Source organism: Oncorhynchus mykiss, chromosome 13, assembly GCF_013265735.2.
Source record: "Oncorhynchus mykiss isolate Arlee chromosome 13, USDA_OmykA_1.1, whole genome shotgun sequence".
NCBI classification, from domain to species: domain Eukaryota; kingdom Metazoa; phylum Chordata; class Actinopteri; order Salmoniformes; family Salmonidae; genus Oncorhynchus; species Oncorhynchus mykiss.
This window is the reverse complement of record NC_048577.1, coordinates 27,048,760-27,071,259: the sequence shown is the minus strand read 5'-3', so window position 1 is coordinate 27,071,259 and position 22,500 is coordinate 27,048,760. Positions and strand designations below refer to the sequence as shown.

The following is a 22,500-nucleotide window of genomic DNA, read 5'->3' as shown; positions in this document are numbered from 1 at the left end:
CTAGCGCGTTACAGCATGTTCTTTATGTCATTGTTGTAGATGACGTCCCACACCGTAGCACATATTAGCATTGCATTTATGTCATTATTATAGATGACATCAAACACCGTAGCAGCATAATCTTTATATCATTATTATAGAAGACATCCCACACCGTAGAAGCATAGCCTTTGTCATTATTATAGATGACATCCCACACTGTAGCAGCATAGCCTTTAGGTCATTATTATAGATGACATCCCACACTGTAGCACATTACAGCATATTCATTAAGTCATTATTTTTGATGATCTCCCACACCGTAGCAGCATTGCCTTTGTCATTATTATAGAGGACATCCCAAACCGTAGTCACATAACCTTTATGTCATTATTATAGATGACATCCCACATCGTAGCAGCATAGCCTTTATGTCATTATTATAGATGACATCCCACACCGTAGCAGCATAGTCTTTATGTCATTATTGTAGATGACATCCCACACCGTAGCAGCATAGCCTTTATGTCATTATTATAGATGACATCCTACACCGTAGCACGTAGCAGCATAGCCTTTGTCATTTTTATAGATGACATCCCACACTGTAGCAGCATAGCCTTTAGGTCATTATTATAGATGACATCCCACACTGTAGCAGCATAGCCTTTAGGTCATTATTATAGATTACATCCCACATCGTAACACGTAGCAGCATAGCCTTAATGTCATTATTATAGAGGACGTCCCAAACCGTCACAGCATAACTTTTATGTCATTATTGTAGATGACATCCCACACCGTAGCACATAGCAGCATAGCTTTCATTTCATTATTATAGAGGACATCCCACACCGTAGCACATAGCCTTTATGTCATTATTATAGATGATATCCTACACCGTAGCACATCGCAGCGTAACCTTTAGATCATTATTATAGATGACATCCCACACGGTAGCAGCATAGCCTTCAGGTCATTATTATAGATGACATCCCACACCGTAGCACGTAGCAGCATAGACTTAATGTCATTATTATAGAGGACATCCCACACCGTAGCAGCATAGCCTTTATGTTAATATTGTAGATCACGTCCCACACCGTAGCTCGTAGCAGCATAGCCTTTATGTCACTATTATAGATGACATCCCACACCGTAGCTCGTAGCAGCATAGCCTTTATGTCATTATTATAGAGGACATCCCACACCATAGCAGCATAGCCTTCATGTCATTATTTTGATCATGTCCCACACCGTAGCACGTAGCAGCATAGCCTTAATGTCATTATTATAGATGACATCCCACACCGTAGCAGCATAGCTTTTTTGTAATTATTATAGATGACATCCCACTCCGTAGCAGCATAGCCTTTATGTCATTATTGTAGATGACATCCCACATCGTAGTAGCATAGCCTTTATGTCATTATTATAGATTACATCCCACATCGTAACACGTAGCAGCATAGCCTTAATGTCATTATTATAGAGGACGTCCCAAACCGTTGCAGCATAGCCTTTATGTCATTATTATAGATGACATCCCACACCGTAGCACGTAGCAGCATAACCTTTGTGTCATTATTATAGATGACATCCCACACCGTAGCAGCATAATCTTTATGTCATTATTATAGATGACATCCTACACCGTAGTACGTAGCAGCATAGCCTTTATGTCATTATTATAGATGACATCCTACACCGTAGCACGTAGCAGCATAGCCTTTATGTCATTATTGTAGATGACATCCCACACCGTAGCACATAGCATTTATGTCATTATTATAGATGACATCCCACACCGTAGCACGTAGCCTTTATATAATTTTTATAGATGACATCCCACACTGTTGCACATATCAGTGTAGCCTTTGTCATTATTATAGATGATATCCCACACCGTAGCAGCATAGCCTTTATTTCATTATTGTAGATAACGTCCCACACCGTAGCACGAAGCAGAAGATACTTTATGTCATTATTATAGATAACATCCCACACCGTAGCAGCATAGCCTTTATTTCATTATTGTAGATAACGTCCCACACCGTAGCACGAAGCAGCATATCCTTTATGTCATTATTATAGATGACATCCCACAACGTAGCAGCATAGCCTTTATTTCATTATTGTAGATAACGTCCCACACCGTAGCACATAGCAGCATAGCCTTTATGTCATTATTATAGATGACATCCCACAACGTAGCAGCATAGCCTTTATGTCATTATTGTAGATGACATCCCACACCGTAGTAGCATAGCCTTTATGTCATTATTATAAGAGGGCATCCCACATCGTAGCACGTAGCAGCATAGCCTTATTGTCATTATTATAGAGGACATCCCAAACCGTTGCAGCATAGCCTTTATGTAATTATTATAGAGGACATCCCAAACCATAGTAGCATAACCTTTATGTCATTATTATAGATGACATCCCACACCGTAGCAGTATAGCGTTTATGTCATTATTATAGAGGACATCCCACATCGTAGCACGTAGCAGCATAGCCTTAATGTCATTATTATAGAGGACATCCCAAACCGTTGCAGCATAGCCTTTATGTAATTATTATAGAGGACATCCCAAACCGTACCAGCATAGCCTTTATGTCATTATTGTAGATGACATCCTACACCGTAGCGACATAGCCTTTATGTCAATATTGTAGATCACGTACCACACCGTAGCACGTAGCAGCATAGCCTTTAGGTCATCATGATAGATGACATCAAACACCGTAGCAGCATAATCTTTATATCATTATTTTAGATGACATCCCACACCGTAGCACGTAAGAGCATTGCCTTTATGTCATTATTATAGATAACATCCCACACCATAGCAGCATAGCCTTTTTTCATTATTGTAGATGACATCCTACACCGTAGTACGTAGCAGCATAGCCTTTATGTCATTATTATAGATGACATCCCACACCGTAGCACGTAAGAGCATTGCCTTTATGTCATTATTATAGATGACATCCCACACCGTAGCACGTAGCAGAAGATACTTTATGTCATTATTATAGATAACATCCCACACCATAGCAGCATAGCCTTTTTTTCATTATTGTAGATAGCGTCCCACACCGTAGCACATAGCAGCATAGCCTTTATGTCATTATTATAGATGACATCCCACAACGTAGCAGCATAGCCTTTATGTCATTATTGTAGATGACATCCCACACCGTAGTAGCATAGCCTTTATGTCATTATTATAGAGGACATCCCACATCGTAGCACGTAGCAGCATAGCCTTTATATAATTTTTAAAGATGACATCCCACACTGTTGCACATATCAGTTTAGCCTTTATGTCATTATTATAGATGATATCCCACACCGTAGCAGCATAGCCTTTGTCAATATTCTAGATGACATCCCACACCGTAGCACGTAGCCTTTATATCATTTTTATAGATGACATCCCACACTGTTGCACATATCAGTGTAGCCTTTATGTCATTATTATAGATGATATCCCACACCGTAGCAGCATAGCCTTTATGTCAAAATTGTAGATGACATCCCACACCGTAGCACGTAACAGCATAGCCTTTATGTCATTATTATAGACGACATCCCACACCGTAGCACGTAACAGCATAGCCTTTATGTCATTATTATAGACGACATCCCACACCGTAGCATGTAGCAGCATAGCCTTTATGTCATTATTATAGATGACATCCCACACCGTAGCACGTAACAGCATAGCCTTTATGTCATTATTATAGACGACATCCCACACCGTAGCACGTAACAGCATAGCCTTTATGTCATTATTGTAGATAATATCCCACACCGTAGCAGCATAGCCTTTTTGTCATTATAATAGATGACATCCCACACCGTAGCACTTAGCAGCATATCCTTTATGTCATTATTATAGATGACATCCCACACCGTAGCACGTAGCAGAAGATACTTTATGTCATTATTATAGATGACATCCCACACCGTTGCAGCATAGCCTTTGTCAATATTGTAGATGACATCCCACACCATAGCACGTAGCCTTTATATCATTTTTATAGATGACATCCCACACCGTAGCACGTAACAGCATAGCCTTTATGTCATTATTATAGATGATATCCCACACCGTAGCAGCATAGCCTTTATGTCATTATTATAGATGACATCCCACACCGTAGCACGTAGCAGCATAGCCTTTATGTCATTATTATAGATGATATCCCACACCATAGCAGCATAGCCTTTATGTCAAAATTGTATATGACATCCCAAACCGTAGCACGTAACAGCATAGCCTTTATGTCATTATTATAGATAATATCCCACACCGTAGCAGCATAGCCTTTATGTCATTATTATAGATGACATCCCACACCGTAGCATGTAGCAGCATAGCCTTTATGTCATTATTATAGATGACATCCCACACCGTAGCACGTAGCAGCATAGCCTTTATGTCATTATTATAGATAATATCCCACACCGTAGCAGCACAGCCTTTATGTCATTATTATAGATAACATCCCACACCGTAGCAGCATAGCCTTTATTTCATTATTGTAGATAATGTCCCACACTGTAGCACGTAGCAGCATAGACTTTATGTCATTATTATAGATGACATCCTACACCGTTGCACGTAGCAGGAAAGCCTTTATGTCATTAAAATAGATGACATCCTACACCGTAGCACGAAGCAGCATAGCCTTTATGTCATTATTATAGATGACTTCCTACACCGTAGCACGTAGCTTCATAGCCTTTATTTCATTATTGTAGATAACGTCCCACACTGTAGCACGTAGCAGCATAGCTTTATGTCATTATTATAGATGACATCCCACACCTTAGCACGTTGCAGCATAGCCTTTATGTCATTATTATAGATAGCTTCCCACACCTTAGATACATAGCCTTTATATCATTATTATAGATGACATCCTACACCGTAGCGCGTAGCAGCATAGCCATTATGTCATTATTATAGATGACATCCCACACCGTTGCAGCATAGCCTTTATGTCATTAAAATTGATGACATCCTACACCGTAGCACGAAGCAGCATAGCCTTTATGTCATTATTATAGATGACATCCCAAACACCCTAGCAGCATAGCCTTTATGTCATTATTATAGGTGACATCCCACACCATAGCACGTTGCAGCATAGCCTTTATGTCATTATTATAGATGGTATCCCACACACAATAGCAGCATAGCCTTTATGTCACTATTACAGATGACATCCCACACCGTAACACGTAGCAGCATAGCTTTTATGTCATTATTATAGATGACGTCCCACACCCTAACAGCATAGCCTTTATATTATTATTATAGATAGCGTCCCACACCTTATATACATAGCCTTTATGTCATTATTATAGATGACATCCCAAACCGTAGCAGCATAGCCTTTGTCATTATTATAGATGACATCCTACACCGTAGCACGTAGCAGCATAGCCTTTATGTCATTATTATAGATGATATCCTACACCGTAGCACGTAGCAGCATAGCTTTTATGTCATTATTATAGATGACATCCCACACCGTAGCAGCATAGCCTTTATTTCATTATTGTAGATAACGTCCCACACCGTAGCACATAGCAGCATAGCCTTTATGTCATGATTATAGATGACATCCCAAACCGTAGCAGCATAGCCTTTGTCATTATTATAGATGACATCCTACACCGTAGCACGTAGCAGCATAGCCTTTATGTCATTATTATAGATGATATCCTACACCGTAGCACGTAGCAGCATAGCTTTTATGTCATTATTATAGATGACATCCCACACCGTAGCAGCATAGCCTTTATTTCATTATTGTAGATAACGTCCCACACCGTAGCACATAGCAGCATAGCCTTTATGTCATGATTATAGATAACATCCCACACCGTAGCTTCATAGCCTTTATTTCATTATTGTAGATAACGTCCCACACTGTAGCACGTAGCAGCATAGCCTTTATGTCATTATTATAGATGGTGTCCCACACACCATAGCAGCATAGCCTTTATGTCATTATTATAGATGACATCCCACACCGTTGCACGTAGCAGCATCATTTTTATGTCATTATTATAGATGACATCCCACACCGTAGCAGTATAACCTTTATGTCATTATTATAGATGACATCCTACACCGTAGTACGAAGCAGCATAGCCTTTATGTCATTATTATAGAGGACATCCCACACACCATAGCAGCATAGCCTTCATGTCATTATTATAGATGACATCCCACACCGTAGCACGTTGCATAGCCTTTGTCATTATTATAGGTGACATCCTACAACGTTTCACGTAGCAGCATAATTTGTATGTCATTATTATAGATGACATCCCAAAACGTAGCAGTATAACCTTTGTCATTATTATAGAGGACATCCCACACCGTAGCAGCATAGCCTTTATTTCATTATTGTAGATGACATCCCACACACCGTAGCAGCATAGCCTTTATGCCATTATTATAGATGACATCCTACAACGTTGCACGTAGCAGCATAGCCTTTATGTCACTATTACAGATGACATCCCACACCGTAACACGTAGCAGCATAGCTTTTATGTGATTATTATAGATAGCGTCCCACACTTAAAATACATAGCCTTTATGTAATTATTATAGATGACATGCTAAAACGTAGCAGCATAGCCTTTATTTCATTATTATAGATGACACCCTACACCGTAGCACCTAGCAGCATAGCCTTAATGTCATTATTATAGATGACATCCTACACCGTTGCACGTAGCAGAAAATCCTTGGTCATTAAAATAGATGTCATCCTACACCGTAGCACGAAGCAGCATAGCCTTTATGTCATTATTATAGATGACATCCCACACCGTAGCAGCATAGCCTTTATGTCATTATTGTAGATCACGTCCCACACCGTAGCACGTAACAGCATAGCCTTTATGTCATTATTATAGATGGCACCCCACACACCATAGCAGCATAGCCTTTGTCCTTATTATCGATGACGTCCCACACCTTAACACAAAGCAGCATAGCTTTTATGTCATTATTATAGATGACGTCCCACACTGTAGCAGCATAGGCTTTGTCATTATTGTAGATGGAATCCCACACACCATCGCAGCATAGCCTTTATGTCATTATTACAGATGACATCCCACACCGTAGCACGTAGCAGCATTTCTTTTATGTCATTATTATAGATGACGTCCTACACCGTAGCACGTAGCAGCATAGCCTTTATGTCATTATTATAGATAACATCCCAAACCGTAGCAGCATAGCCTTTATGTCATTATTATAGATGACATCCTACACCGTAGTACGTAGTAGCATAGCCTTTATGTCATTATTATAGATGACATCCTACACCGTAGTACGTAGTAGCATAGCCTTTATGTCATTATTATAGAGGACATCCCACTCCGTAGCAGCATAGCTTTTATATCATTATTATACAGTGGGGCAAAAAAGTATTTAGTCAGCCACCAATTGTGCAAGTTCTCCCACTTAAAAATATGAGAGAGGCCTGTAATTTTCATCATAGGTACATTTCAACTATGACAGACAAAATGAGAAAATAAAATCCAGGATATCACATTGTAGGATTTTCCATTAAGTTATTTGCAAATTATGGTGGAAAATTAGTAATAAAATTTGATTTCATTTTGATTTTAAATAAACATCCTATTTATCAAAGGTGCTTTTGGCTTGGGTCAAAATGATTCCAAGGGATTTTAATTGGTTAAATGTCCATTTTGATACAGAAACACTAATCCATGTTTTAGATTTATTAAGAACAAGTTGATTAACAAAGTCATGAAAAATTGGAAGAAATTAATAATTAATTAAATTGAATTGAATAAACCACATTTTGGCTATGATAAAAGATATGCCTCTGGGGTCAAAATGATCCATGTCAGAAGTATGGTTCAATGCAAATGTGTAGTGGGTGTAAAGTTTGTTTTAAATCCTAACTCATTAAAAACGAATCAATCAACATGTGCTTCTCTTTGAAGGACTTAATATAATATTACACTTTTTTCAAATAAATGAAAAAATTAACTTTTGGTTCCTCAACTGCGTTGCCCACTCCAGTCAGCAGATGCCGATGTGCATCTTTTAGGTTCAGGCGAAACTGCCAGTGTGACGTATAATCTAGTGGACTCCTTCAACAACAACAGCTAGTCAGACACCTCGGTAGCTTTTTAGCAAACATAGTTACAACATTCACGCTCTTTACACTGTTTTTGGTGTATATTACTCGAAGTGTATTAAACACACTTCTGTCGTATGTACTTTTTGGCCCATTTCATTATATATTTACGTTGTTTGTCAGCTAGCTGGTTTGTTATGTTAGCTTAGAACTAGGCTAGTCGGTAATGCTAGCTAGCTAACATCCCCGACCATGAGTTCACTAAGCGACTCTCCTCCTGATAAAGAAGAGGAGGTCTGCTGGACGGAGAAAGAAGCTCTCGTCAAAGAGGAGGAGGAGGAAGAGAAGGATGTTACAATACAAAAACAAGTAGAGGGTGAGGCTGGTACTGTGAAAGATGAAGAGAAAGACGTTTCAGTGAAAGAAGAGGAAGACGCGTTCAGAGTGAAAGAGGAGGATGTTACAGTAAAAGAAGAGGAGGAAGATGAAGTGAAAGAAGATGAAGACGTTTTTGAAATGAAGGATGAAGAGGGGGAGATTACTGTCACATTAGAGGAGGATGAAGAAGAGAAGACTGGAGAACTGATTAACACCAGTAAATACAGTGAGTACTATCTTATAAAACAGTGACAAAAACTCTGCAGTTGTTGAACTAATGTGTGAATTTAGTAATATGTGTTTTTTTGTACCGTGGGGAATTGTTCATGACCTCCTCCAGTGATGTTTAAACTTTTCCTGTTGAAAAGTGATATATAAATACAGTAAAGTATAAACACACTAAAGGGAAACAAATAAATGTTCTGAGCAAATAGTGTTTGTTTTCTGTCAACTGCAAACTGGAAGGAGTAAGTGATGTCATAGTAAGGCATTCAAGGAGTTGGCTTGATGGGAAGTTGTGATGTCATCCAATAGGCGACTGATCTTCATGTGAATATTCATTATTCTTTTTAAAATTCTTCCTGTTCTGTCAAGTTCGTTGTTGATCATTTCTAGAAAACGATTTTCAAGTCTTGCCATATACTTTCAAGACAATTTAAGTCCAAACTGTAACTAGGCCACTCAGGAACATTCAATCTTGGTAAGCTCCTCCAGTGTAGATTTGGCCTTGTGGTTTAGGTTATTGTCCTGTTAGGACAGTTTTTTGTATTCAGATCTCTGAAATGCACTCTACCTACTAAATCCTAAATCATTTCAGAGTTTGCAAAATCCAATGGTTCTAACCGAGAGTCACCTTAACTTTATTGACAACACCCAAATGGATACTGTCATTAACGCAGTTCTTCAATAATTACACATCATTCTTAATACTGTAGCTGTTTAGTTACAGTCACATGTTCAACTATCATCAGAAGATCCAGGAAATCATTTTCTGAATGCCAGTCAAATGACAAACATCACAACATGCAACAACAACAACCAAAGTTCTTCTTCATTCATTACTCTGGTAAAGACCGTTATGCTGTGCTCCACATTGGATCCAACATCCCTAACAAATTGATGTTTATAATGTGTTATTGTCTGCTTGATTTATAGTAGGGTCTCGTTAGCCTGTTTGGAGACAGAGATACTTTGCTCATAATGTGTAGAAAACTGTTCCTTGATGGATAGGTGAAGTTATGGGTCCTGCAGTAGGTCTATGTTAGGTGAAGTTATGGGTCCTACAGTAGGTCTATGTTATTGTTAGGTGAAGTTATGGGTCCTACAGTAGGTCTATGTTATTGTTAGGTAAAGTTATGGGCCAATTTGTTAAACACTTAATGTGCAAAGCCTCATTGTCAGGCTGATGGCAAAGCTAGCCAAAGAGATGTTTAGTGGTTGAAGTATTTTTTAAGTATAAAGCAGTTGATTTGCGACAATAACACAAACATATTAAGCAGGTGTTTCAAGCGAGCCTTACAATTATAATCCAAAAGTAGTGTGAAATGCACTCATAAGCAACTTGTAAATGGAGGCTATTTTTTCTGTCAGCCTATAAGAACTCCTGTGAGTTTCACCCATGGTGGTGAATTAGTGAATAGACACAGAACTTTATGTGAGTTTTCTTGAGTAGCACTCTTAATATTCAGAATACATTGTGAAAATCTAAAATATTCGTTCAACATTTTAGCTCCAGGCAGATATACTACATACAAAGCTAGCGGTTTCCTCATTAGCAGGGAGGAGTTTCTGCAACCAAATTGTGTGCGCATTGCCTTGGTGCCACAATTTTAGCAAACACAGAAAGGGGCCTATATTGGAGACCAAAAGTCGTCTGGCACACTGCTTAGGATTTCAACATCTTGAATAACTTATTTCTAGCCTACACTCGTCCGACGTTACTACTAATGTGAAAACAAGACTAAATCTGACTATTGTTGCTATCTTGACTGTCTTAATTTTCAAATTTAACAGACGTCAATTGTTGTACAACTTCATGGGTACGCTCTGGAAAACACCTTTTACCTCAAATAAACAATTGATTTCTGCTGTTGTGGGCCTTTAACCATCTATCTGACTTTGTCGTTCACACAGGAGAGAGACGGGACAATCGTGGATCCTCTGGGGAGCCTCAACAACATCATGATGCTGACGAGGCAGAGAAGAGTCTCTCCAGATCAGAACTCCTCAAGAAACACCAGCATAAACCCACAGGGAAGAGAACTCACTGCTGCTCTGACTGTGGGAAAAGATTCAACTCTTCATCAAACCTTAAAATACATCAAAGAATTCACACAGGAAAGAAATCTTATGGCTGTGATCAATGTGGGAAGAGTTTTACTACATCTATCAATCTAACTATACACCAGAGAACACACACAGGGGAGAAACCATATAGCTGTGATCAATGTGGGAAGAGTTTTACTACATCTAGCTATCTAACTATACACCAGAAAACACACACAGGAGAGAAAGTTTACATCTGTGATCAATGTGGGAAGAGATTTATTCTGCTACAAACCCTGAAATCACACCAGAGAATACATTCTGGAGAGAAACCTTTTGGCTGTGATCAATGTGGGAAGGGTTTTACTACATCTAGCTGTCTAACTATACACCAGAGAACACACACTGGAGAGAAACCTTATATCTGTGATAAATGTGGGAAGAGTTTTACTACATCTAGCAATTTAACTATACACCAGAGAACACACACAGGGGAGAAATCATATAGCTGTGATCAATGTGGGAAGAGTTTTACGACATCTAGCTATCTAACTATACACCAGAGAACACACACAGGAGAGAAACCTTACGCCTGTGATCAATGTGGGAAGAGATTTATTCTGCTACAAACCCTGAAATCACACCAGAGAATACATTCTGGAGAGAAACCTTTTGGCTGTAATCAATGTGGGAAGAGTTTTTCTCACCCAAGCAGCCTGATAGTACACCAGCGGGGACACACAGGAGAGAAACCTTTTAGCTGTGATCAATGTGGGAAGAGTTTTTCTACATCTTGCAATCTAACTATTCACCTGAGAACACACACAGGAGATAAATCTCATAGCTGTGATCAATGTGGGAAGAGATACTCTGATAAAAGATCTCTGATTAAACATCGGAAAATACATACATGAAGGAGTTGTTTCATGATATCAATGAAATAATGTCACAATGCAGAATGTTTTAACATTGTAGTAGCAGTATTTGAATGAATGTCAGAATGTAGAATGAACCCTAAACGTTTGCCCCCTGTTCAGTTGATATTAGCCTCAGCGGAAAAATCAAGGCTCTGAATTGAAAGAGTACTATTTATGTGGTTTTACATAAAGGGACAAAATAAATTGTGTTACACTTACCACGTTGGTAACCCACTTGAATCAAAACGCAACACTTCAACATGTTTAGGTTTTCAATATATCCCGAACTGTTTCTGCATATTGGTTATTGATTTGGACATGTTACAACTATTTTTTGAAAAGATGTTGAAAATAAGACTATGCCCTACGTCCAATATATGTTCGGTTGTTGTTGAAAATATGTATTTTCCGGTTGTTTTTTCAATGACTTGAAAACAACATAATTTCAACATACTTGCAGCATAAACACATGGACACAGTATAATACATTGGTCTATAATCAATTTTATTAACAATCCTACATCACTCCAGTATTTCTTTACAACATTCAAATGCTACTTGTATTTATTCCACTACTGAAGAAGCATGTCTCAAATCACCTCATATTTCAAACATTCAGCCTGACAAAAGATACATGTTTTATTATTCCATGCCTCACCATTCAGTTAATTATTGCCAATACACATTAACAAAGGGGTGTACTTTTGGTTTTGATATTTCATATTTACAATTCATTTAGTAATAATTATTTATGCAAACAACTGACAATTTTTGGGAACAATTATATTGACATTGTTATCCTGCTTTTAGACTATCAGGGTTCATTCTCAGATGTGCCAAACCAAATGTACTAGAGCATGACATTGGGGACTGGGCCCTGATCCAACAACATGCCTATTGAGTGAACCCTGAAAAGAGAGAGAAGCTCCGCAGTGAGGTTGAAAGTTACTACGGGTAATGCAGGAGTTTCCTCTTGAAATCAGACATGTCTTTGGTAAGGACAACTTGGTTGCTGATTGTCTCAAGGGTGGGCAGTCAAAAATATTTGTGTTTTGCATTTAGCCAGTGGGTTACCATGGATACCAATGTATTTTGACATGTTTTTTCCATGTTGAAGATTAGTTTTATCTCTTATTATTTTCTGCACTGTTGGTTAGGGGGCTCGTAAGTAAGCATTTCACCTGTTGTATTCCAACATTTCACTGTTAGGTTTACACCTGTTGTATTCGGCGCATGTGACTACAATTTGATTTGAGTTTTGTTTGGGCTCTTCCAAGCGGACGAGAGTTCTAGAAACTAGTGAGTTTTAGGAAGACAAGTGTTCTAGAAGCTTGTGGGTTCTAGAAGCTCGTGAATATTAGGACTCTATTGAAAGAAAATGGGGGAAAAAATTATACGATTGTATGTTATTATTTAGAAATACTGTTTTTTTCTTGTTTTTAATTCTTGACAGCAAGTTGTTTTTTGTTGGTGGTGAGCAAACATGTCCAACAAAAATATAGGATATATTTGTTGTCTTAAAGGGGAAGGTGTTACAGGCTTTGGTTTTTCCATTTATATTTTCAGGTTGGACCTTAGCGCGTTGGAAAGGGGATACCTAGTCAGTTGTACAACTGAATGCATTCAACTGAAATGTGTCTACGGTGCACGTCTAGCTTGTTAGCACGTAGGACGCACTGATTGGTGTCACCTCGTTAGTCAGTATGTGTAACACCTGTGCTGGCTTGTCCATCTCGTTAGTGGGAAGGTGTTTCACCTGAGCTGATCCAGGTTCTATTTAAGAGTGTCTGGCCCAGTGCTCCAGTTGTCTTGATAGATGTGGAGAGTCAACACATTTAGTTGCTCCACTTCCTATCTTTAAGTTTTGTGTGGGTTTTTCTTTCGTTTGCCTCTTCTTGGGCAGATTTAGTGGGTCTCATGGTGGGTGTATTTTAGGTCCCAGTTGTTACTAGTCAACATTCAGTGGACACCCCCATAGTGTCTTTCAGAACCCCTCCAAAAAACAAGCTCGTTTTTTGGGTTGGATATTGCATCCTATTAATATTTTAATCAATGGAATTTCCTTAGGGTGCCCATTAGTCTTTCAGTTATTAGTCTTCTGTTTGTTGTGTACTAAATATTTATTTATTTTCATTATTTTATTAGTTTTTTTCCTGTGAAGCCATTGTGTTGCATCCATGTCTGAAATGTGCTGTATAAATAAAGCTTGATATGATTTCAACAACAAAATGTTATTTTTTATTTCACCTTTATTTAACCAGGTAGGCCAGTTGAGACAAAGTTCTAATTTACAACTGCGACCTGGCCAAGAAAAAGCAAAGCAGTGCGACAAAAACAACTGAGTTACACATGGGATAAACAAAAGTACAGTCAATAACACAACAGAAAATCTATATACAGTGTGTGCAAATGGAGTAAGGAGGTAAGGCAATAAATAGGCCATAGTGGTGAAATAATTACAATTTAGCAATTAAACACTGGAGTGAAAGATGTGCAGAAGATGAATGTGCAAGTAGAGATACTGGGATGCAAAGGAGCAAAAATAAATAACAATATGGGGATGAGGTAGTTGGGTGTGGCTATTTACAGATGGTCTGTGTACAGGTGCAATGATCGGTAAGCTGCTCTGACAGCTGACGCTTAAAGTTATTGAGGTAGATATTTATATATGAACCCAATGACCGACCAATCGAAATACTCTTGGTCCCTCTTTAGTAGGAAAATCAGTAGCAATCCCATGTCAAAGGATTCAACTACTGAAAACAGAAACAAATGAATGGATCAAACAGATCAATCCCACTTTTCAAGCCTGTTGAAGGCGTGATGGAGTGGTAAACACCACCCCCGGCCTCTGCAACACATTTAGTCATATTATATAAAACACTCAAAGTGATGGATATGGAGCATGTATGGCGTCAGTTACACCTGGCACCGAAATGTGACTTCTGTCATCTGATCTCTCCAAGCTGCATTAGGTTCAGATCTACCAGGATGGGCCTTTGACATAGTCTGGATGCATTCAGGCCACTGAATATGCATCAGCAATGTAAAGAGATGGGGTGAAATGTACATTCTACACAAATTACCTTCATAATATCAAAGAACAAATGTTTGTGTCTGAAGGGAAATTAACTTTCATACAGCCAAAGGGGGTGAGAAATTACACCAATATCAGTGGACAACTTGCACTAATATAAATAAAAATGGATGGAACATACTCCCTTTTGGTTACGTGATGAACCACTAAGGGGACATAAATATTTACCATCTAAACCATGTGACCTCTCACCTCTCTGGCTGTAGAAGTGTTCTTCCTAACCAGTCCCTCAACAGCTCTCTGACTGAGCTCCACCCTCACTGGGTCCTCAGAGGAGAGGAAGGCTGAGGAGGGATGGAAGGATGAATGGATCAGTCAGTCAATAAAGTGTATAGCTGCTGTCTGACAAAATCACTATTTTAATAGTTCATTAAAGTAAATAAGGCTTTATGACTCCTGAATACCAACCATCAATCACTTAGATCATGTATTTTCAGGTAGAGATACATCCTTGGGACGTCCCTAGCCGGTTGACATTTAAAATGGTTAAGGTTAGGGGTTAAGGTAGGGATGTCCGAAGGATTCCAGAGAGCATTTACCATCATGCATTCTTCTGTTTCTGTTACATAGCAGGTGTAAAATACACAATACACAGACAAGGTAAGTAGACACGCAGTGCATTATGGTCATTGTAGTTTAAAAAATAGCATCTAATTATGCCAATCTGTATGTGGGGTTGATAGAGAAGAATGTGATTTACAGCCCTAACAAACCATTCTAGCACCTCATCATGCTCTGAAAAAGGCTTCATTGGTGACGTGTTCCATCTATTCCAGGGCACAGCAGAGGAACTTAATTGATTCCACTCCTTCATCAATACAAGCAATGAACATCTGAAATTCACCCTCACCTATGATGCGCATGAAACAAGTTATCTGGACATTTTGATTAAGAGGGAGTGGCTTTAGCACAGACTTATACAGGAAGCAGACGGAGAGGAATTCCCTGTTACGCGGAGACAGCTTCCACCCTGCACCCCTAAAAAAGAACCTCCCCATCAGCCAATACAGTCGCATACACAGGATTTGTAGTACACAGAGTGACTATGACAAGCAAGCCGAATGTCTGGATGAGTGTTTCAGACAGCGGGGTTACTCAGAGGAATGGCTGGATGAGTGTTTCAGACAGAGGGGTTACCCAGAGGAATGGCTGGATGAGTGTTTCAGACAGCGGGGTTACCCAGGGGAATGGCTGGATGAGTGTTTCAGACAGCGGGGTTACCCAGAGGAATGTCTGGATGAGTGTTTCAGACAGCGGGGTTACCCAGAGGAATGTCTGGATGAGTGTTTCAGACAGCAGGGTTACCCAGAGGAATGTCTGGATGAGTGTTTCAGACAGCAGGGTTACCCAGAGGAATGGCTGCATGACGCAAGGGATCGTTATAAAAATACAGTGGTGGAAAAAGTACCCAACTGTCATACTTGAGTAAAGAAACATTTAAAATGTCATTTTAATTTTGTAAATATAAAACAAAAACATAACTGTTTGTACTTATTGGTAACCAAACCGTGGCTACAACTCAGTCACTAAGTCTTTAATCAAAACCATCTTATGGCTAAGTTCACAGTTAGAACCATTGGATGCCTTAAGATGCGTTTGGGAAACTGGGCCCAGATATCCAGTTTCCTCCTCTTCTTATCCTCCTTTTTCGATGTAACAGTCATCTCCCCCTCCTCCTCTTTCACTCCATAAACTGCATCCTCCTCTCCTTTTACTGTAACATCCTCATCCTCTTTCACTCTGAACGCGTCTTCCCCTTCTTTCACTGTAACAGCCTCACCCTCTACTTGTTTTTGTATTGTGACAGCCTCCTCTTCCTCTTTCACGACAATGTTCACCCACAGACCCTCTTCCTCTGTCCAGCAGATCTCCTCTTCTTTAGCAGGAGGAGAGTAGCTTAGTGAGCTCATGGTCTGGGATGTTAGCTAGCTAGGCTAATGCTAACTTAGCCAGCCCGCTAGTTGACTAATAACTACAACCCCGTAAATATGAAATTAAATCGGATAACTAACTAGACGACAGAAGTGGGTTTAAAACATGGTGGCTGATATACACGAAAGCATCTAAAGAGCTTTATTGGGTCGGCTAATTTGTCTAGCAAGCAACCGAGGTGTCTAATAAACTGTTGCTGCTGTTGAAAGAAACGTTCCGTCCACTAGATTAGACGTCACACTAACAGCATTGCCTTAAAGCCGCACATGATGTATTGTTACACCATGTAGGAACAGTATAGACCTAGTCTGTTCATTATATACATCTACAGTGCCTTGCGAAAGTATTCTTGCCTTGAACTTTGCGACCTTTTGCCACATTTCAAGCTTCAAACATAAAGATATAAAACTGTATTTTTTTGTGAAGAATCAACAACAAGTGGGACACAATCATGAAGTGGAACGACATTTATTGGATATTTCAAACTTTTTTAACAAATCAAAAACTGAAGAATTGGGCGTGCAAAATTATTCAGCCCCTTTACTTTCAGTGCAGCAAACTCTCTCCAGAAGTTCAGTGAGGATCTCTGAATGATCCAATGTTGACCTAAATGACTAATGATGATAAATACAATCCACCTGTGTGTAATCAAGTCTCCGTATAAATGCACCTGCACTGTGATAGTCTCAGAGGTCCGTTAAAAGCGCAGAGAGCATCATGAAGAACAAGGAACACACCAGGCAGGTCCGAGATACTGTTGTGAAGAAGTGTAAGGCCGGATTTGGATACAAAAAGATTTCCCAAGCTTTAAACATCCCAAGGAGCACTGTGCAAGCGATAATATTGAAATGGAAGGAGTATCAGACCACTGCAAATCTACCAAGACCTGGCCGTCCCTCTAAACTTTCAGCTCATACAAGGAGAAGACTGATCAGAGATGCAGCCAAGAGGCCCATGATCACTCTGGATGAACTGCAGAGATCTACAGCTGAGGTGGGAGACTCTGTCCATAGGACAACAATCAGTCGTATATTGCACAAATCTGGCCTTTATGGAAGAGTGGCAAGAAGAAAGCCATTTCTTAAAGATATCCATAAAAAGTGTCGGTTAAAGTTTGCCACAAGCCACCTGGGAGACACACCAAACGTGGAAGAAGGTGCTCTGGTCAGATGAAACCAAAATTGAACTTTTTGGCAACAATGCAAAACGTTATGTTTGGCGTAAAAGCAACACACCATCCCCACTGTCAAACATGGTGGTGGCAGCATCATGGTTTGGGCCTGCTTTTCTTCAGCAGGGACAGGGAAGATGGTTAAAATTTATGGGAAGATGGATGGAGCCAAATACAGGACCATTCTGGAAGAAAACCTGATGGAGTCTGCAAAAGACCTGAGACTGGGACGGAGATTTGTCTTCCAACAAGACAATGATCCAAAACATAAAGCAAAATCTACAATGGAATGGTTCAAAAATAAACATATCCAGGTGTTAGAATGGCCAAGTCAACTGATAGACATACCCCAAGCGACTTACAGCTGTAATCGCAGCAAAAGGTGGCGCTACAAAGTATTAACTTAAGGGGGCTGAATAATTTTGCACGCCCAATTTTTCAGTTTTTGATTTGTTAAAAAAGTTTGAAATATCCAATAAATGTCGTTCCACTTCATGATTGTGTCCCACTTGTTGTTGATTCTTCACAAAAAAATACAGTTTTATATCTTTATGTTTGAAGCCTGAAATGTGGCAAAAGGTCGCAAAGTTCAAGGGGGCCGAATACTTTCGCAAGGCACTGTACATGATGTATTGTTACACCATGTAGGAGCAGTATAGACCTAGTCTGTTCATTATATACATCTACATGATGTATTGTTACACCGTGTAGGAGCAGTATAGACCTAGTCTGTTCATTATATACATCTACATGATGTATTGTGACGTCGCTGCTTATTTATTATTTTCTGTTAGTTTGACTGAATTAATCAGAAACTTCCTTAAAAATGCAATGTCAAGTTGATGTAAAGTTTGATTCTCACTGTTTAAAATCTGCACTAATCAACACGTGCATCTATCTGTTAGTCTCAATGTAATGTATTATTTAATAATAAAACATTTAAAACGATTTGTTTGGAAAAACAACTTTTCCCTCCACTGCGTCAGCATGCGCGTCTGCAGATGGCGATCTGCGGTCTTTCAGGCGTCGCTGGTAGTGTGACGTATATTATAGTGGACGAAACACTTCAACAACAGCGAGTCATCCACCTCCGTAGCAAACATAGCTGAAAGATTCAATCTGTTTAGACTGTTTCGGTGTATATTATCCACTATGTTTTAAACACACTTCTGTCGGCTTATGCCGTTTAGCTAGTTACCCCCTTTAATTCCATATTTAGCTTTCTAGTAGCTAGCTGGATGGCTAACATCCCCGACCATGAGGTCAGTGAGCTACTCTCCTGCTAAATAAGAGGTCTGCTGGACTGAGAAAGAGAGCCTGTGGTAGAACATTGTTGTGAAAGAGGAGAAGGAAGAGGAGGACGTTACAGTGAAAGAAGAGGCGGAGGAGGCGACTAGGGATCTGATTAACAACAAACATTCAGTACTATCTTGGAAACGGGCACAAACTGCAGTTGTTGAACTGATGCAGGTTTAAACTGTAAGTTCTACTATTTATTATGTTTATAATGTAGGAATTGGTTAAGCTAAACTGTAACGTGTGTATACCATCAAAGAGCGGGCCACCAACAAAACGCATTAATCATGCATTCAATATATTATTTTAGTTAAATACTGTAGTCCACAATATCTATTATTATAGTGGTCTCTACAGCCTAAAAACTTCCCAAATAAATCAGACTTGTCATCAAATGTTTTTGGTTGCTTACACATATTTTACAGATGTTATCAGAGGTGCAGCGAAATGCTGATGCTTATAGCTCCAACAGCGCAGTAATATCTACCAATACAAATCAATACACACACAAATCACCAAAATAACTAGAAAAAAATTAAGAAATATCAGAACGATGTCACACTGCGGAATATAACTATTTAAGCAGGGCCTCCCAAGTGGGGCAGCATTCTAAGGCACTGCATTTTAGTGCAAGAGGAGTCCCTACAATCCCTGGTTCTAATCCAGGCTGTATCCCAATTGGCCCAGTGTCGTCCATGTTAGGGGAGGGTTTGGCTGGCCGGGACGTCCTTGTCCCATCGTGCTCTAGCGCCTCCTTGTGGCGGTCAGGTGATTGAGGGATCTAGTCTAGATAAAACGTCATAGGAAGTTTATCATGTGAGGTTTCATTCATGTCTCTGTTTAATTAAATAATATGTTTGTCTTTGACAGGAGAGAGACCAGACCTTCTGACAGCAGGAAGAGTCCTTCAGGGGAACCAGACCCTGAGACGTCCAAACCAGCAGGACGACATCGCTGCTCCGAGTGTGGAAAGAGTTTTACTCAGTTAGGGAGCCTGAAAACACATAAGAGAAGACACACAGAAGAGAAGCCTTACCACTGCTGCTTGTGTGGAAAGAGTTTTAGGTGGTTAGGGAGCGTGGAAAGGCATGAGAGGACACACACAGGAGAAAAGCCTTTCTAATGTTCCCATTGTGGAAAGAGTTGTACCCAGTTAGGGAGCCTGAAGGAGCATGAGAGAATACACACAGGAGAAAAGCCTTACCAGTGTTCCCATTGTGGAAAGCATTTTGCCCAGTTAGGAAACCTGAACCAGCATGAGAGGACACACACAGGTAAGAAGATGAACCGCTGCTCCCAGTGTGGAAAGAGATTTACCCGGTTAAGGTACCTGAAAGAGCATGAAAGAATACATACAAATACACAGGAGAAGAAGACATACCACTGCTCTTATTATGGAAAGACATTTTCCCAGTCAGAGGACTTGAAAACACATGAGAGAATAGAGAGACTGTGTTCTGACTTGTGTTTTTGACTGAGAATGTGTGTTTTTGTTTGGGCTGTCAGGCTTGAGATAACTTTGTGTAATGTTAGTGCACTATTTTTTAATTGCGATTAATCCATTGTCTGAAAGCGTTGAAAATACACTGAAAGCATCCAAAATACATACTATATACCGCTAAAATCTACAATGCCATTTTGACACGTCCACTGTTGGGTGCTGTTGAGTCATAATATCCATAACAACTAGAGGTCAAACAGGGAAATGGCTCCAATCGTTTTTCCACCATTCATTTTTCCCATAGTACTGTGTTTTGTTTAGGCTCACCCTGGTGTGACGTTTTGACAACCATGTAAATATCTCTAGGACAAGGTGACTGATGCCACACCGTGTGTTGTGAATGTATTGTAATGTTTTTAATATTGTATAACTGCCTTTATTTTGCTGGACCCCAGGAAGAGTAGCTGCTGCCTTGGCAGGAACTAATGGAGATCCTTTATTCACGGATTCGAAAATGCTAATTAGCATCAAAGTAGACGACATGCAAGACTACTAATAATAAACTTCTTCCATTAAGTATGATGGAGGCCACTATGACTACAAATCCCTGCAGTTCCACGGATTCAGACTACAAATAATAATAACAAACTTCTTCCATTAAGTATGATGGAGGCCACTATGACTACAAATCCCTGCAGTTCCACGGATTCAGACTACAAATAATAATTATAACAAACTTCTTCCATTAAGTATGACGGAGGTCACTGTGTTCCTGGGGACCTTCAATGCTGCAGAAATGTTTTTGTACCCTTCCCCAGATCTGTGCCTCGACACAATCCTGTCTTGGAGCTCTACGGACAATTCCTTTGACCTCATGGCTTGATTACCTGTGGGACCATATTTCGACAGGTGTGTGCCTTTCCAAATCATGTCCAATCAATTGAATTTACCACAGGTGGACTCCAAACAAGTTGTAGAAACATCTCAAGGATGATCAATGGAATCTGGGTGCATCTGAGCTCAATTTCGAGTCTCATAGCAAAGGGTCTGAATACGTGCATAAATGTAAAAAAAACTGTTTTTGGTTTGTCATGATGTGGTTTTGTGATGTCATTATGGGGTATTGTGATATCATTATGGGGTATTGTGTGTAGATTGATGAGGGAAAAAATCTTCCATTTTAGAATAAGGCTGTAACGTAACAAAATGTGGAAAAAGTGAAGGGGTCTGAATACATTACGAATGCACTGTATACTCCTGGTAGACTTTTCTACCACTGGCAGAGGTTTTTACCATTGGCAGATTTGTACACAGTCATGTGACACGTGTTATAGAAAATCCAATCTTAGGAGAGTACATGGGAGGCACTATACTGTGTGTCTGTAGGTGTCTATCTGGTCAAAACCACTGATACAGGTGCCCCTCCACCCTCTGGGTGTGTATTGGGTATATGTTGTGAAATTGTTAGCTATTACTTGTTAGATATTACTGTACTGTCGGAGCTAGAAACACAAGTATTTCACAATACCCGCAATAACTTCTGCTAAACACGTGTATGTGACCAATAAAATGTGATTTTGATTTGAATTAAACATCCTATTTATCAAAGGTGCTTTTGCCTGGGGTGAAAATTACTCCAAAGGATTTGAATTTGTTAAAAGTCCATATTGATACAGAAACACTAAACCATATTTAGATTTATTAAGAACAAGTTGATTGACAAAGTCATGAAAAATTGGAAGATATGAATAAACCACATTTTGGCTATGATAAAAGATCTGACTCGGGTCAAAATGAACCATGTCAGAATTATGGTTCAATGCAGATGTGTAGTGGGTGTAAAGTTTGTTTTAAATTCTCACTCATTAA

General features: G+C 39.4%; 1 protein-coding gene across 4 annotated transcripts in view; it reads left to right on the top strand.

Annotated features, from left to right (window-relative positions):
- Nucleotides 1–21,484, top strand: part of LOC110485125 (zinc finger protein OZF-like) — a 31,046-nt gene extending 9,562 nt beyond the window's left edge. The window contains exons 1-2 of one of the 4 annotated variants that reach the window (XM_036942392.1): nt 8,151–8,738; nt 10,646–11,912. In XM_036942392.1, coding sequence (XP_036798287.1) covers nt 8,387–8,738; nt 10,646–11,691 — 1,398 coding nt within the window. In that variant the 5' untranslated portion in view covers nt 8,151–8,386 and the 3' untranslated portion in view covers nt 11,692–11,912. Of the gene's footprint in view, nt 1–8,150; nt 8,739–10,645; nt 11,913–18,942; nt 19,374–20,060 lie in introns of those variants that run through there. The other 3 variants (XR_005035713.1, XR_005035714.1, XM_036942393.1) reach the window with 3 other exon arrangements.
- Nucleotides 21,485–22,500: the final 1,016 nt, after the last annotated feature.